This window comes from Myotis myotis, unplaced genomic scaffold (genome assembly GCF_014108235.1).
Source record: "Myotis myotis isolate mMyoMyo1 unplaced genomic scaffold, mMyoMyo1.p scaffold_m19_p_2, whole genome shotgun sequence".
NCBI classification, from domain to species: Eukaryota; Metazoa; Chordata; class Mammalia; order Chiroptera; family Vespertilionidae; genus Myotis; species Myotis myotis.
In genome coordinates this window covers 40,704,056-40,720,663 of record NW_023416324.1, presented here as the reverse complement: position 1 = coordinate 40,720,663, position 16,608 = coordinate 40,704,056, and the positions used below count along the sequence as shown (strand labels likewise).

Sequence of the window (16,608 nt, the reverse complement as noted above, 5' to 3'; positions counted from 1 at the left end):
CAGCTGCCTCCTGCATGCCCCACACTGGGGATCGATCCTGCAACCCGGGCATATGCCTTTGACCGGTGATCAAACCGAGATCTCCTGGTTTATAGGTGGACCCTCAACCACTGTGCCATGCTGGCCAGGCATACTTGGATTACTGATGTCCTTTTTGCTTATCTCCCTTCTGCCCCATGGTGACAGCCCAGGAACACCCTCTCAGCACCCTTAAACATCCCCCTTCCCCATGTACATTTTGAGTAATCGAAAATGCAGCCCACCTGCAACCTCAGAGCCACTGAATAAATCATGCCAGGTCTTACTCCTTGGATGGATTCTCTCCCTGTCAGACCACCTAGGGGTTTTCTAGTCCAGAGGTTCCCAGAGGACTTGAACTTTCTCACACATCCATCTCTAATGGGAATCATTAAGCTGACATCACCACTCTCCACACTTCATAAAGGATCCTAACATCTGGAAAGGGAACCACCTGCAACTGCTTCGACCAGAGATCACTGTATCACTCAAGGGCATGAAAATGCAAGTGCAGGAGAGACGAGAGAGGAATTCCCAAAAATGCCACCAAGGCCAGAGATTACGCATCTGGGGATAAGGGTGTATAGAGAAAGAAGATTCTGGGCAAAAGATCTGGACTTAAATCCCAGCTCTGCCACTTTCTAATTGGAATGGTAATTAACCTCTCTGAACTTCAACTGGGTACTGGATATTCAGAGAATCAATTTCGGAGTCAGCCATTATTAGGTTCAAATCCTGGCTCTGTCACTTGGGTGAGTTGATTAATCTCTATTAGCTTTAGCTTTCTCCTTTACAAAACACACACCAATAAAATAAAAATAAAATAAAATAAAATAAAAATATAAAATAAAATAATAAAATAAATAAAATAAAATAAACCCTTCTTCAGGATTGCTGTTGGGATTCAAAGAGATCATCTGGATTAAACACTTATCACAGTGCCTTCCATGAGTTAAACACATAAAAACAAGAGTCACTTAACTTCGAACTAATCAATAAAATGGGGTCAACCTTCCTCAGGGAGTTGCTGGGGAAAATCAAACATAACGGACTATGGCAGGGTGCCTGGTACAGACAAATCCACAGTGAATGGGATCCTCTACTATTACAGTTGACCTCTTAACAACACAGGTCTGAATTGGGTGGATTTTTTTCAATAAGCACGTACAGTACTGTAAATGTATCTTCTCTATTTTATGATTTCCTTAATAACATTTTGTTTTATCTAGCTTACTTTACTGTAAGAATACAGTATATAATACATATACAATATATGTGTTAATCAACTATTTATGTTTTCAGTACTTATGTATATAAAAAGCCATTAGTATTGATGTTTTGGGAGACTTGAGAGTTATAGGCTTTCATAGGGTGTTGGCACCATTCACTGTTCAAGGGTCCACTGTATTGGTATCCCCTCAACTCCATGCACTCACCTCTTTTAGCCACAGAAGCTTTGGGGCCTGCATTTCCACAGACATCACGCCCCCAACGTACTGCAAGACGCTGTGTTTGGTGTTGTTGATCCTGTGCACCTGACTGACGGCTCGGTGGTCCAGCCACATGATGATGTTCCGATGGGAATCCCCTAGCAGAAACAAAGTGATGAAGACACATGTATGTTATCATCCTTCTAAGTCAAGGGCTACTATGGATTCCCAGGGGTAAAGATCTACACCACTTTTATAATTTCCCCCATCAGCAAGGAACAAGGGGAAGGATCACCACCAGGCTGAGCTGAACACTCTACCCAACCTTGGCTTTCCCTTCAAGAGATGTGTTCTTTGACTAAAGCACCAAGAGTTAACCGTCTACACTAAAACCAGTCAAGCTCCCCCAACCAATTCTACCAGCATCATTCTTTCTCAACTTCCTCCTTTCCTTTCTTATCCCTTCTGTTCTGGAAAAACTTTTCTGGGTATATAGATAGTCAGAAAAACAGCCGGTGAAATAAGCCCAAAACAATACTTCAGCTGTTTAAGGTCTGTCTCCTTTAAATGTGGACAAATATTTCAATGGTATAATACATTTAATATAATACATCTATACAATGGCTCTGATCTGCTTAGATTCCCACTTCTAGTCACTGTAATTAAAACCATTTTTAAAAATAAGTTGTTTCCCTCACTCAGTTGGTTTACTGGGTGGAGTGGGAAGCACATAAATTTTGGAGTCAAGCAGACCTAATGGCAAATGCTTCCTCAGTTATAAGCAGAGATGTACAGAGAAACTTATTGAACTTTTCTTAGCCTCAGCATTTTCATCTATAAAATGGGGGTAACAATACCTAATACCATATAGGGATTAATAATGTACATAAAGAATATAGCAAGCACCTGTCACATAGTAGGCCCTCAGAAGAAGTAAGTCACAAAGAATAGAATTTAAAACCAACTGGAAAAGGAGCATATCCCCTCACACGCTACATTTACTGTCTCACACCACAGAGGAGCTGACCGTCCCCTCCTCCCTTCCCCAGCCTGGTAATTTAGCATTACTGATGGGCAAGCCACTCAGTACTCTTGACAGCCCTCTACTTCCTCAGAAGGCAAAATGCAGAGAACAGCAGTGACTATACCTGGGAAATTGTAAGAAGAAAAGATAAAAGGGGACCCAATAGTTATTAAGCCAGACACTCTCACACATGATTTTATTTAATGGCAAAATAATTGCAGCAACTACATATGTAACTTTGCTAATAGCAAATGTTTAAAAAACTCAGTGTGTGAGTGTTTGTGTGTGACTCAAGCCCTGTGCTAAAGATTTTACAAAAAAAACCCATCTCATTTAAGTCTCAAAACAATCCCCTGATCTCGGTCGCTTTCCATAATGACCTGACTCTGAAGTTGAGCGCGTACCTATTATCTCACAGCTGGGAAAAGCATGAAGGGTGTTTTGAGAACAGATCACCTGTGCAGAGAAGGGATACATAAATTGGTAAAATGGATAAACTCGAGTTCCACATATCAACAATGGTAATGATACCAGCTGGGTATTTTTAAACATGATATATATTGTTTGTTGTTTCGGGTATGTACTTGTGTGGTCAAAGCACAGAAACGTGTTTGTGAACATCAACCACAGTAGAATGGTCACCTGCTGGGCAAAAGATGTGGGAGGGAGAAGGCACAGGTTGGAGCTTTGAGGAGGTCTTCCCTTTCAAACAAAAAAGGACTTGAGGCAAATATGGCCACATTTCATCTGTTTATTCTTAGTAGTGGATACATAGGAGGCTGTTATTTATTTTCCATAAGTTTAAAAAGAAAATTTTTAACTTACCAAAAAAAAAAAAAGACAACCAAAAATAATATGTAAATTAGGTCATCATCATCATAAGGAGGCCAGGGCTACTGTCACTGGGCTGCCTGCCTGGAGAGATTTGGGGCTCCACAAAAGCTCCTCAAAAACCAGTAATACTTCGAAAGTAAGAGAAAGGACATAAGACCTTCTGTAGGCATGCTCCAGATTCGCAAAATGACTCTACTGTACAAGGTCTGGCTCTCAGTCCTGGTTGCACACTGCAATCCCTAGATAGCTTTAGAGATACGGATGTCCTGGTCCCATTCTAGATCTGCCATCAAATCAGAATGTGGGAATGTGGGCGCGCACACGTGCACACACACACAGACATGCACGTGTGTGGGGGTGTATGATATCAGTATGGCTTCTTAGATATTGTATAGGATGGGTCTGGTGCTGCTGGAAGACAAAACACCTGTTGCTAAACTTTCAGCTATAAAGAACCAATCAGCCCTGGCCGGTGTGGCTCAATTGGCTGGGCCTCCTCGTCCCCTGCACCGAGAAGTCATCTGTTCTATTCCCAGTCAGGGTACATGCTGGGATTGCGGGCTTGATCGCCAGTAGGAGGCATGCAGATGGCAGCCGATCAATGTTTCTCCCCCTTTCCCTTCATCTCTCTCTCTAAAATCAATAAAAACTTTTTTTTTTTCAAGAAAACCAATCAGCTAGCACTGCCTTTACATGAAAGGCTCTCAACATGCAGTCAGAATGACACAATGAGAACTGCGTGGGCTCAAGTACTTTATTGTATTATGATTATTAACTTTTACTTTTAGACAAAAACTGGCAAGTTAATCGTTTTTCAGTTCTTGAAGAAAACCACAAATAATGACTGCACTAAAAATTCATTTAGTCTTTTGTTGAGCATCTACTATATGCCAGGCACAGTGCTGGGATGCCAAGAAGAATGGGCCACAGACCCTGCCTTTACGAAGCATGTGGTGTGTTGACTGCCAGAACACAAGTGACAGACGTGGGAAACAGAGGAGGAGGAGCAGAGAGGGCCCTAGGTTAGCTGAGCTGGAGGCTGCACAGAGATCTCCCAAGAGGCAAAAAAGCTTTAATTCAGTTGGTTAGCCAGGTGAAAGAGTAAGAAAGGAGGCTCTACACAGGGGTCCTCAAACTTTTTAAACAGGGGGCCAGTTCACTGTCCCTCAGACCGTTGGAGGGCCGGACTATAGTTTAAAAAAAAAACTATGAACAAATTCTTATGCACACAGCGGCGGCAAAAACACCCGGCGGGCTGGATAAATGTTTTCGGCAGGCCGCATGTGGCCCGTGGGCCATAGTTTGAGGACCCCTGCTCTACACAAACTGAGTCTAGACCCAGAAAGCTCTTGTATAAGAGAACTGGGGGTGGTGTGCTAGAGCAGCCTGTGGGTCACCTCAGGCATGCCCCATTCTACTGCACTTCGCCTTACTGCACCTGGTAGATACTGCGTGTTTACAAATTGAAGATAAGATCCTCCACCAGCAAAGAGATTACAACTCACTGAAGGCTCAGATGACAGTCAGCAATTTTTAGCAATAAAGCGTTTTTTTAACTAAGGTATGGACATTGTTGTTGTTTTTTATATCATACTAGTGCGTACTTAACAGACTACAGCACAGTGTAAACATAACTTTTCTATACATGTGACTCACTTCACTGCCATAGTCACTTTATTGAATGGTCCGCAACCAAACCTGCAATAGCTCCCACTATGCCTGTAGCCAGTTTACCAACGGGCAGATTATTTATCCATGTATGCGTTCAATTAATATTTTGAATACCTTATGTTCCAGGCATACTTGAGGGGAGAAAATTACTATGAATCAGCAAACACATCTAAGTATTAGGTGTCTGTTGCAGAGTAGCCTAGGTAGTAACTCCTTCCCTGGCCCCTTGGTTGCCCTCCTTCCCAAGAGCTCTTACTTATAGCTGGGATGTCCCAACCACAGTTATGCCTTCAGCTTGATGGGCCGCAGAGGGAGGAAGAGGGCACCAATGCACCACTGTCTAACCCAGGAAGCAGGCAGCCACAGTACCACTGTCCAACCCAGGGGCTCTTCTGGTCTTCAAAGGTTAAACAAGAACGACCTACCAATGAGACTATTTCACCAAATAACAACAAGTTGTATTCTTAAACTACTGTACTGAATATATTTGGGGTTTTGGATTTTTTGGTGGTTTTTTGTTGTTGTTTTGTTTTGTTTGTGGTTGACATCTAATGATGCTAACAGTTTTGCCCATTTTGTAGGTTTGATTTTTTTAAATATATATTTTTATTGACTTCAGAGAGGAAGGGAGAGGGAGAGAGAGTTAGAAATATCAATGAGAGAGAATCATTGATCAGCTGTCAACTGCATGCCCCCTCCTGGGGATCGAGCTCGCAACCCAGGCATGTGCCCTTGACCCGGAACTGAACCCAGGACCCTTCAGTCCGCAGGCCGAAGCTCTATCCACTGAGACAAACCAGCTAGGGCTATATGTTTGATTTTAATGGTGATGGTTAATTTCCTGACTCCACTCCCTGCTCCTCACAGTTACTCCAGTTAACCAATCAAGAATTGGTCACTGCAGCCCAGCGGCATGGCTCAGTGGTTAAGCGTTGACCTATAGAACCAGAAGGTCACGGTTTGATTCCCTGCCAGGGTATATGCCCAGGTTTCAGGCTTGATCCCCAGTGTAGGGTGTGCAGGAGGCAGCCAATCAATGACTCTCTCTCATCATTGATGTTTCTATCTCTTTCTCCCTCTTCCTTCCTCTCTGGAATCAATAAAAAATGTATTTCAAAAAAAAAAAAAAAAAGAGTTGGTCACTGTCATGTAGGTAGCAGCAGTCGTTAAAGAACCTTTAAACCACCTTTAAAATTCTAATTTCATTTTCTAACACAGGATAATCTATTTCAGATAAAATCTAACCTTAATAGAACCTGTTTAAAGGCAAGAAACTGGTGAGGGGCACCTGCAGCTGGATGCATTTGATGAATGGGTACATCTTAAACTTTTAGGTGAAATATAATTTTTTCAACACTTACACAATTAGGGGTGCAACCTAGCTACCCTTTTAATAGAAGGTCTGTTAACAGGAGGCAATTCTACCTACAATGAGAAAAATGATGGCATCCAGAGAGGGCAGGTATCTAAGCAGATGTGACAGGGAACTCTCATCTGCCACTTCACTGTTTTTGTTCCTGATGTTTTAACTGTCCATTCATCTGTGCCCAGTGATTCTGCAATACTAGAATTACTGAGGGAACTTCAAATATGCTGATGCCCTACGCTAGCACTAAGCCAACTGAATACAAATTTGGGGGGTTAGACTCATGAATATACAGTCAGAGTTTTAAAAACAACATGTGTTTTTGGCAGGTTAGAAGGTATGTGTCCTTGAACTCTTTTTGTTTTTGTTATAATCCTCATCCAAGGATTTTTAGAGAGAGTGGAAGGGAAGGGGAGAGACAGAGAGAAAGAAATATCAATCTGCGAGAGACATATTGATTGGTTGCCTCCTGCACACTCCCAGACCAGGGCCAGAGATGCACCCTGCAATCAAGGTACGTGCCCTTTACCAGAATCAAACCCACGACCCTTCAGTCTGTGGGCCAACACTTCAACCACTGAGTCAAACCAGCTAAGGCCCTTGAAACTTTTAACATCTAAAACCCCACCCCAAATAAGAATTCCCCCTAGAGCAGCGGTTCTCAACTGGTGGGTCGCGACCCCTTTGGGAGTCGAACGACCCTTTCACAGGGATCGCCTAAGACCATCGGAAAGCACATATATAATTACATATGGTTTTTGTGATTAATCACTATGCTTTAATTATGTTCAATTTGTAACAATGAAATTGGGGGTCACCACAACATGAGGAACTATATTAAAGGGTCGCGGCATTAGGAAGGTTGAGAATCACTGTCCTAGAGCTTCCTTAACAAGCGATCACCTGACCTGGACCTAAAGCCATTAAGGGAAGTGCAGACAGCCTGCCAGCATGGCTGGACACATGTCATAATTGGAGAGTGCCTCTGCAGCTGAGCTGAGGTCTGCTGGTTCAGCCCCATCCTTCGGTCTCTGCTTTCAGACAAATGCAACTGAGCCAGTAAAAGAACAAGGACACCCCGTAATCCTCTTTGAAGCCCCAGCACTTAATAACAGGGGTTGGCACAAAATAGGTGCTAATAAGTATTGCAAGAAGGAGAAGTGTGTGTGTATGCGTGTGTGTGTGAGCGTGCACAGGCGCGCGTGCGTGTGTAAAAAGGTCATCATTACTCCTGTGCTCTAGCTATGATCCGGGATCTGCCTGAGTCCAATCCCTTGGTGTCCCAGTGTACCCCAGTAGCCACAGCCACCAATGCAGAAAGACGTTGCTACAGCAGTATCTACTACTAAGGGTTCTTAAACATAATCCAGCCCAAAACATGTCTGTGATGGCTACCTTGGCAACAACTGACTGACAACACCTAGAACCACATTACTTTAGATGCAGTTTCTGCTGCATCATAATCTCCACCACTCCCAAATGATCTCTGCTCCTTAAAAAGTTACATATCTGGCCCTAGGTCAGTCAGTTGGAGATTCATCCCATACACCAAAAGGTTGCAGATTCCATTCCCAGTCAGGGCACATACCTAGGTTACAGGTTCAATCCCCTGTCAGGGTACATGTGGGAAGCAACCGATCGATGTTTCTCACATCGATGTTTCTCTCTCTCCCTTCCTCTCTCTAAAATCAATAAAAACATATCCTCAGGTGAGGCTTAAAAAAAACAAAGTTAAATATCAGTTGCAGTTTATCATCATGCATTACCTACCTGCCCACTGTAGACTTCTGGGTTTCAATGTCAGGGCTAGGGCTAATGACAGAAATTCCCCAAAGGGGACACATCCTCACTCCCTGTAAAAAATTTCTGAGGGTAAACCCAGGCAACACTTTACATCTGTGGAGTCACAACCTCATTAGAACAATCTCATTAAATGGGAATGTCCTCTGGTCTGGCCATTGAAAACAGAGGCCATCTGTTCCCAGTTTCTGTGTGATACATGGTCCTGTCTGCCTTGTTCTAGTTCCTTTAAATGGACTTGGTTTATCCACTCAAATGAATGTTGTATAGGAGATGCATATGCAAAACAACTACAGACACTGGCTCTCTTTTAAAAAAACACCCAGACCACTTGTCAGTTTCAAGGCTACCCACTCTGCGCTAATAATGGGTCCATGTCCTTCTCTCATCAAGCTCTCTACTGTGGCTCTTGTGCTTTATGGAGCCAAGTCTCTCCAGAATCCAGGCCTCTGATGCCACCCTACTCTGGCCAAATGCTATTCAAGCTTTGAACCTCTAGGACATGATTACCGGCATCTATGCTTCTCCTCTAAGTCTCACTTTCACTGGTACGAGACCCGTGACCTCATGTCCCACCTGGGCCCTTTGGATTGATCAGCCAAGTCTGCGCCAGCATGTTTCCCACCCCCAGGGAAAGAGAGAGGAATGGTCCTACCTTCATGGTTTACTGGTAAAGGACGAAACTGCTTATCCAAAACAACCAGAGAACACGTGGCATCAAACCCAAGCCCTCGGATTTGGTTTAAATTGATCCCTTGTACAACTTTCTGTTTTAAAAGAAAAACAAGAATAAAAATTACAATCCAAGGCTTTTTTAAAAGTGAAAGGAAATTATGACTAGAAGAAAGTGAACCATAGAAAAAAATATTTACAACATAAAATAGATAAAAGTTCAACATTAGAAGAATTTATAAATAAATAAGAGAAAGATAACCAATCTAACTGGAAATGAAGGAAAGGGCATGACACATCACTTCCTAAAATATAAAGAAATGGTCAAAGAGCATATAGAAAGACTCCCAACTCCATTCCAAATCAATAAAATATAAAACATACCAAATTAAAACATACCACTCTTTGCTTTTCACATTGGCAAAAATGTAAAAGATTAATAGCATATCATAGTGGCCAGATATGGATATGTGGACCTTCTAAGGTAGTACAGGTTTTGAAAAATAATTTTATAGTATTTGTTAAAATGTAAGACTGCATTACTTTTGGCCCAGCAGTGCCACTTCTAGGAATGTATCTTAGCAAATTATTAGCATAAGCAAAGAAAGTCACGTATAGATAAAGGTTAACTACAGCACTGCTTAAGAATCCTATCTAATAAAAGAGAAACATGGTAATTGGCATACGACCGCTACCCTTCCCATTGGCTAATCAGGGCAATATGCAAATTAACTGCCAGCCAAGATGGCGGCCGGCAGGCAGGCAGCTTGAAACTAACATGAGGCTTGCTTGCTTCAGTGATGGAGGACTCCAACGTTCCCCGCCTGCCGCTGCAGGCCTCTGAGCTGCAACTCTAAGCAACTGTGTAACAAATACAGAAGTTAAACAAAACCCCAGAAACCTGCTTTAGTCCGCGGGGCTTCAGCCAGCAGGATCGCAGCATTGTAAGCAAAGGCCAGAAACCTACTTTCAGCAGCGGAGGCCTAAGAGCTGGAGCCAAGCCTCAAAGCTAAAGCTGGCCCAGAATTAAAAATAAATAAATAAATAAAGGAGCGGTTGGGAGCTTCAGTCACCCCCAGCCTGAAAACAGCCCTCAGCCCCTCACCCAGACTGGCCAGGCACCCCAGTGGGGACCCCCACCCTGAAGGGTGTGTGACCAGCTGCAAACAGCCATCATCCCCTCACCCAGGCTGGCCAGGCACCCCAGTGGGGTCCCCCACCCTGATCCAGGACACCCTTCAGGGCAAACCAGCCGGCACCCACCCGTGCACCAGGCCTCTACCCTATATAGTAAAAGGGTAATATGCCTCCCAGCACTGGTATTAGCAGAGCCGCGAGGCCTCCCAGGACCGGGATCAGCGTGACAGGGGGCAGCGCCCAAACCCCCTGATCGCCCTGCGGCTCTGTGTGTGACAGGGTAGAGCCATAACCTCCCCATCAGCCCTGCCCTGAGTGTGAGAGTGGTGGCGCCCCAACCCCCTGATCGGCCTTGCTCTGTGGGTGATAGAGGGTGGCGCCCCAACCCCCTGATGGGCCCTGCTCTGTGTGTGACAGGGTACGGAGCCCCAACCCCCCTGATGGGCCCTGCTCTGTGAGTGACAGGGGTCAGTGCCCCAACCCCCTGATGGGCCCTGCTCTGTGTATGACAGGGGGTGGTGCCACAACCTCCCCATCGACCCTGCCTTGAGTGTGACAGGGGACGGTGCCCCAACCCCCCAATCGGCCCTACCCTGAGCGTGACTGAGGGAGGCATCACAACCTCCCGATCGCCCTGCTCTGTGCATGACAGGGGGCGGCGCCCAACTCCCCAATCAGCCCTGCTCTGAGCCCGACCAGGGGCTGCACCTAGGGATTGGGCCTGCTCTCTGCCACCCGGGAGCAGGCCTAAGCCAGCAGGTCGTTATCTCCCGAGGGGTTCCAGACTGTGAGAGGGCACAGGCCGGGCTGAGGGATCCCCCTCCCCCCAGAGTGCACAAATTTTTGTGCACTGGGCCTCTAGTATATTTAATAATTAGAAAAACTATTTTTTATTAAATAGATTATGGTACATCTGTAAAAGGAAATACTCTACAATAACTAAAAAGAAAGAGTTAGAGAAGCAATTTCTGGGTATGGTGCTATGAATAGGTCAGCAAATCCTCTTAACAAAATAAAAGTGTAAAACTGAGGGTATAAATCATCAAAAACAACCATTTGCACCTGGCCGGTGTTGCTCAGTGGTTGAGCATTGACCCATGAACCAGGTCATGGGTTTGATTCCTGGTCAGGGCACATGCCTGAGTTGCAGGTCATGGGGGATATTCATGAAATGATAAATTCAACATCGTTATTATGATAATCTCAAATTAGTCTACAGATTCTACACAACTCCTATTAAAATCCCAGCAGATTAATTTTAGAAACTGACAAACTGCTTCTAACATATAGAAATGTAAAGGACAGAAATGAGCTAAACACTTTTGAAAGAAAGAACAAAGTTGGAGAACTTATGTTACCTGATTTCAAAACTTACTCGAAAGCTACCCATACTAAGTCAGTGTGGTACTGGCATAAGGATAAATTTATAGATTAATGGAACAGAAAAGCAATCTAAGAAACAAACCCAAAATGTAATGGTCAATTGGTTTTGGAGAAAGGAGCCAAAACAATTCAATGAGGGCAAAGACAGTCTGTTTGGCAATGGTGGTAGAACAACTAAAGGCCCATATGATATGAAAAAAAAAGAAGGACTTAGCTCATACCATATACAAAAATTAACTCAACATGTATCATATTCCTAAATGTAAGAATCCTATATAATAAAAGCCTAATATGCTAAGTGTCCGGTCATCCAGTAACCAGTCAACTGTTCAACTAATCAAAGCATAATATGCTAATGATATAATAAGGCCACTCAACTGCTCACTATGACAAGCAGTGACCACCAGGGGGCAGATAGTTGATTGGTCGACCCGTCGCTATGATGTGCACTGACCACCAGGGGGCAGACGCCCCGACTGGTAGGTTAGCTTGCTGCTGGGGTCCGGCCAATCAGGAATGAGCGAGATGGGCCGGACATGCCCTGGAGCCTTCCTGCAGTCCCTCCCCAGCTCTGATCGTGCATTGGTGGGGTCCCTCGGCCTGACCTTCGGCATCTCGCAATCCGGGACCCCTTGGAGGATGTCGGAGAGCCAGTTTCGGCCAATCCCGCAAGCCACTCCCCTCAGAGGGCTCCAGACACAGGGCTCACGGCTGGCAAGCGCTGCTGTGGCAGTGCAAACCTCTCCCAATCGGGACTGATTGGGCGTGAGCCCAAGACAGGCACAGTGGGGCCGGGATGAGCGGGAGCAGCAGGTAGGAGCTGCAGGTGGTGTTGGACTGCAGGTTTCGGCCCCGCAGTCCACCCCGAGGGACCCCCCCACCTGTGCACAAATTCGTGCACCAGGCCTCTAGTTAAAACCATAAAACTTATAGAAGAAAACATAGGAGCAAATCTTTTGTAACCATGGCTTAAACAAATATTTCTTTAAAAGCAAAACTCAGCCCCAGCTGGTGATAGAGAAAGTGGAACCCTCATACACTACTGGTGGATATATAAGATACAACCACTTTGAAAAAAAAAAAAAAAGGTTGGCAGTTTTTAAACGTAATTTACTATGCAAATCAACAATTTCACACCTAGATATCTATCCAAGAAAAATAAAACAGACTTGTATGTGTATATTCATAGGAACACTACTCATAATACCCCAAAATTAGAAACAAATCAAATACCCATCATGGTTTAACCAAATGGTTAAACAAGTTATGGTATATCTATACAATAGACTAGTACTTGGCAAGAGAAAAGGACAAACTACTCATATGTGCAACAACATGAATGAACCTTAAAAACATGTTAAGTGAAAAAAGTCAGACTCAAATTAATGCATTTTCTATGCATTCATTTATATAAAATATCTAAAAAAGAGTAACTATAAATATAGACCATAGATAAGAAGTTATCTGTCTATGGGGTGAGAACTGACTGCAGAAAAGGAATAAGGAACTTTTTACAGTAACAGAAGGTTTCTAAAATTGGATTAGCATGATGACTGCACAACTCTATACATTTAAAATCACTGAATTATATGTTTAAAATAGATTTTATGGTGTGTAAATTATACCTCAAGCTGTTAAATATAGTTTTAAAAGTTGAGCTATAAAAAAATGAAATGGAAAGATATCTAGTTCAATACAATAAGGTAAAAAACAATAAAACAAAAAAGTATACACAACAAATGGTTAATGGTAATTGCCTCTGAGAGCAGAAATGGCAGTTGGAGGAGACAGAGATTTTTCACTTCACTATGTAATTTTTAAAGATGTAGAATAATAGATTTATTGATTAACTCTAATTTTTATTTTTGTTTCTATGGTTTTCTTCTTTTGAAAACACATGAGTGGCCATAACCATTAACATTTACCATTTCCCAGTAACTTCAAACCTGACAAAAACATTTTAAATCCCACAAAAGCCAACCCAAAAGAGTCCATCCCCATTTAAAATGCATAATTCTTCTTTTTGCCTGTTTTGGAATGGCAGCCTTGTAACCTAGGGTTCTAATTCTTACTATGTACCATGTTCCTCACATAGGAGCTATACACAATTATAGATTTTCAACAAAGAAAAGCATTAAATTTGTTAAGTAATTATCAATAAATAATAAAATGCTACCATATATCAAGCACCTATTATGTGCCAGGTACTTTACATACAGTATCTTATTTAATCCTTACAAAGCCCTCTGAAGATACATCTAATATTTCCATTTCATAAAATATAAGTGGAGGACTGGGGAGGGAAGGGGGGAGCAAGTATTGCTCTTGTCACACATCCAGTAGATTGCAGAACCAGAATTCAAACTCTGAACCTGTGTTCTTTCTATTCCACCTATGTCATCAGAGATTTTCCTGTTGCCCAAGAGACTCACCCTGTGGAGAGGGCATGTGCTCTAGGGTAGAACATTTGCTAGTGACATCTGGCAATACCTTTGTCCCACAGCACCAGGTAAATGCCCTCTGTCTTTACTACACTGATTGATCTAGACTTACATGAGCATGAGGACCAAACCCAATCCCCTGTCAGGCAGCATGGCCTCATGACAACGCGCTGCAAATACCTGGTTTCAAAGCCTAGCTCTGCCACTCTGGCTATGTGTGACTGAGGGCAGGTTACACAATTCCAGCCATTCTAATCCCCCTCTGGCCTTGCCAGACCACATCTCCATAGCATTTATAGGCACGGCTTCCTCTGTCTGTCATGTCCATCCTTCCATCTTGACTTGGAAATCACTGGATAGTGGTTAAGATCAATGGTACTGGGTGCAATCTGAGTCGGAAGCCTGGCTCTGCCACTTACTAGTCATATGACTTTGGGAAGCTAGAAAAGCAGTTTCGTTGGTTGCACAAAGCTATTACTTGCACCTATATCTCCTAATGATGTTATGAAAATGCAGCAAAATAAGGGGTGATTAACCCAACATCTGTCATTTGATGCATGAGAAATATCAGCCATTATTAGAATAAATTAGCTGTCTCAAATCTTTGAATCTGTGGGACGTCAATCAATGAATCAATAGGCCAGCCCTAACTTCTACCTGCCCTGACAGTGCAGGCCTGACCTGGGCAAGCCCATCTCTCACAGGCCTGCAGCTAGTCAAAGGAGGAGCTGGGTGAGATAAACTCAATACCACAAGGCAGCTTTGGAATAGAAATAAACCGGGAAGATGGTGTCAGAAAGCCACCTTCTGATTCCAACTCCACCACTTGTGAGTCAGTTTAATCCTGCACTAATCTCATTACCTTTCTGAGCCTCAGTTCCCTGAGAGGAAAGATATCTCCCAGGTGAGGATCAAAGGAGTCAATTGGTTTGAAAGTGCTTTGGAACCAGTAATCCTTTATAAGAAATAAAGGATGTTAAAGGATGGAAAACCCACTCAATGCCTCATTAACCAAATGTTCGATGGAATCATTTTTACGTATAAACTAGAGGCATAAAATTCGTGAACTGGGGGCACTGGGGAAGGGGCGGGTCCCCCTCAGCCCGGACTGTGCCCTCTCGCAGTCCAGGATCCCTTACTCCTTACCGCCCACCTGCTCGCTCCTCACTGCTCAGCTTGCTGCTCCTTAGCGCTGCAGCAGAGGTGGAAGAGGCTCCTGACACTGTGCTGAGTGGCGCTCCCACTGTGGAAGTGCACTGACCACCAGGGGGCAGCTCCTGCATTGAGTGTCTGCCCCCTGGTGGTCAGCGTGTATCATAGCGACCAGTCATTCTGGTCATTCCGCCTTAATGGTAGCTTAGGCTTTTGACTGTAGTATGCTCTTTGTGTCATGTAAGCACATATATAACTGATAGGCAAAGGGATGGTGATCAAAAAGAGCGGATATACTCAAATCTTCCTAAGAATCATGGTGGGAGTAAGCTTCCAGTAGGAGCAAAGAAAGCACTCTCTTCAATCTATTTTATGAATCCCCTCTGAAGAGTTCCACATTCTAATCGAGGCCTTTCAGTCACCAAGGTTCCCTGTCTCCATCTCTAAAACAGAAACCTATCACCAGGAACTGGAAGAATTGTGACATGCATTTACATCTGATTTGTTGGGCAGCCACTCTTATTTCCTCAGTATTATATGGAAATGCCCTATGATCATGCTTACCCAAGAGTGGGACCACCCCACCCTACAACCCCATCTCCATCTACAACATCCCAGAATCAAGGCCGTCAGGGTCACACTACACAGAGGGCCCCTGGGACTTGACCTGCTGGCCTGAGGATTCTTTTCAACGCTGTTATTAATGGAAGAAGAAAGCAGTCTAGTAAACTCGCCCCAATGCCTTGGCATCAAGGGAATTTCCCTGGCTAGAGAGAAAGCACATTGCTCTTCTAAAGAATTTCCAGAGAAGGAGATTACGGCAACTTGGTTTGGTAACCTGGTCCATGTCTAGCAACTGTCAACTCGTAGCTATGGGGCAGCAAACAAATATTTGGAGAAGGGGTTGTGCATCGCTTTGTTCTGACTGTGGGAACCAGTTCAACCCTGCATGTGTTTTAGATCAGCAGGCTCTGCCATATTGGTGGGGAGACAGAGGTTTCCAAAGAAAGAGCTGGAAGGTCAGAGGCATACCTGGTTTTATCTTGAGCTCTATTTGGGTCGAAGCCTGGGGCCCACAGACAGAATACAGCTTGCAATAGAGTTCTGTGTGGCTGGTCCTGTGTTCTTTTAAATCTTGATGCCTCTGTCAGCTCTGGGGGCATGTGTGGGGCTATGCAATCCCTGATCCCTGGTTCCCTCAGGCCCATCGCTCCCTGTTGCCTACACAATTCAATTACTCATTCCGTCAATCGGCAAATATAATCAGGCCCCTTCTAGGGTCAGGCTGTGAACTCCTCTGGGTACTTGGGAAACAATGGAAAGCAAATTATGTTTTTTTTAATTCCGTGTTCTTTTGGGGATTATATTTTAATAGGGATAGATAACAGCTAATAAACCAAGTAAACTATATAGTGTATGTATAGTATACAAGAAAGTGATACGTCGGGGATCAGGAATGCTCGAGAAGGAAGAGGTGGCTGCTGAGAGGTGAGATTTGAGGAAACACTGGAAGGACCTGAGGAGTTGACCGTTTGGAAATCTGGAGAAAGTGTTCCAGGAAGGAAACAGCCAGTGCAAAGGAAGGCCCAGAGGTGGGAAAGGCAACGAGGCTAATGCAGTTTGTGTGGCTGTTACCTGTGAGGCCCCTGGGAGCTCTCGGTCTGACAAAATCTCCTCTAG

General features: G+C 43.9%; 1 protein-coding gene across 2 annotated transcripts in view; it reads right to left on the bottom strand.

Annotated features, from left to right (window-relative positions):
* The window catches only part of FGGY (FGGY carbohydrate kinase domain containing), a 405,151-nt gene that overhangs the window by 356,055 nt on the left and 32,488 nt on the right, over positions 1-16,608 (bottom strand). For both annotated transcript variants that reach the window (XM_036351580.1, XM_036351579.1), the window contains exons 3-4: positions 8,799-8,910; positions 1,455-1,606 (exon numbers count right to left, since the gene is read on the bottom strand). In XM_036351580.1, the coding sequence (XP_036207473.1) occupies positions 1,455-1,606; positions 8,799-8,910 (264 nt within the window). The remainder of the gene's footprint in view (positions 1-1,454; positions 1,607-8,798; positions 8,911-16,608) is intronic.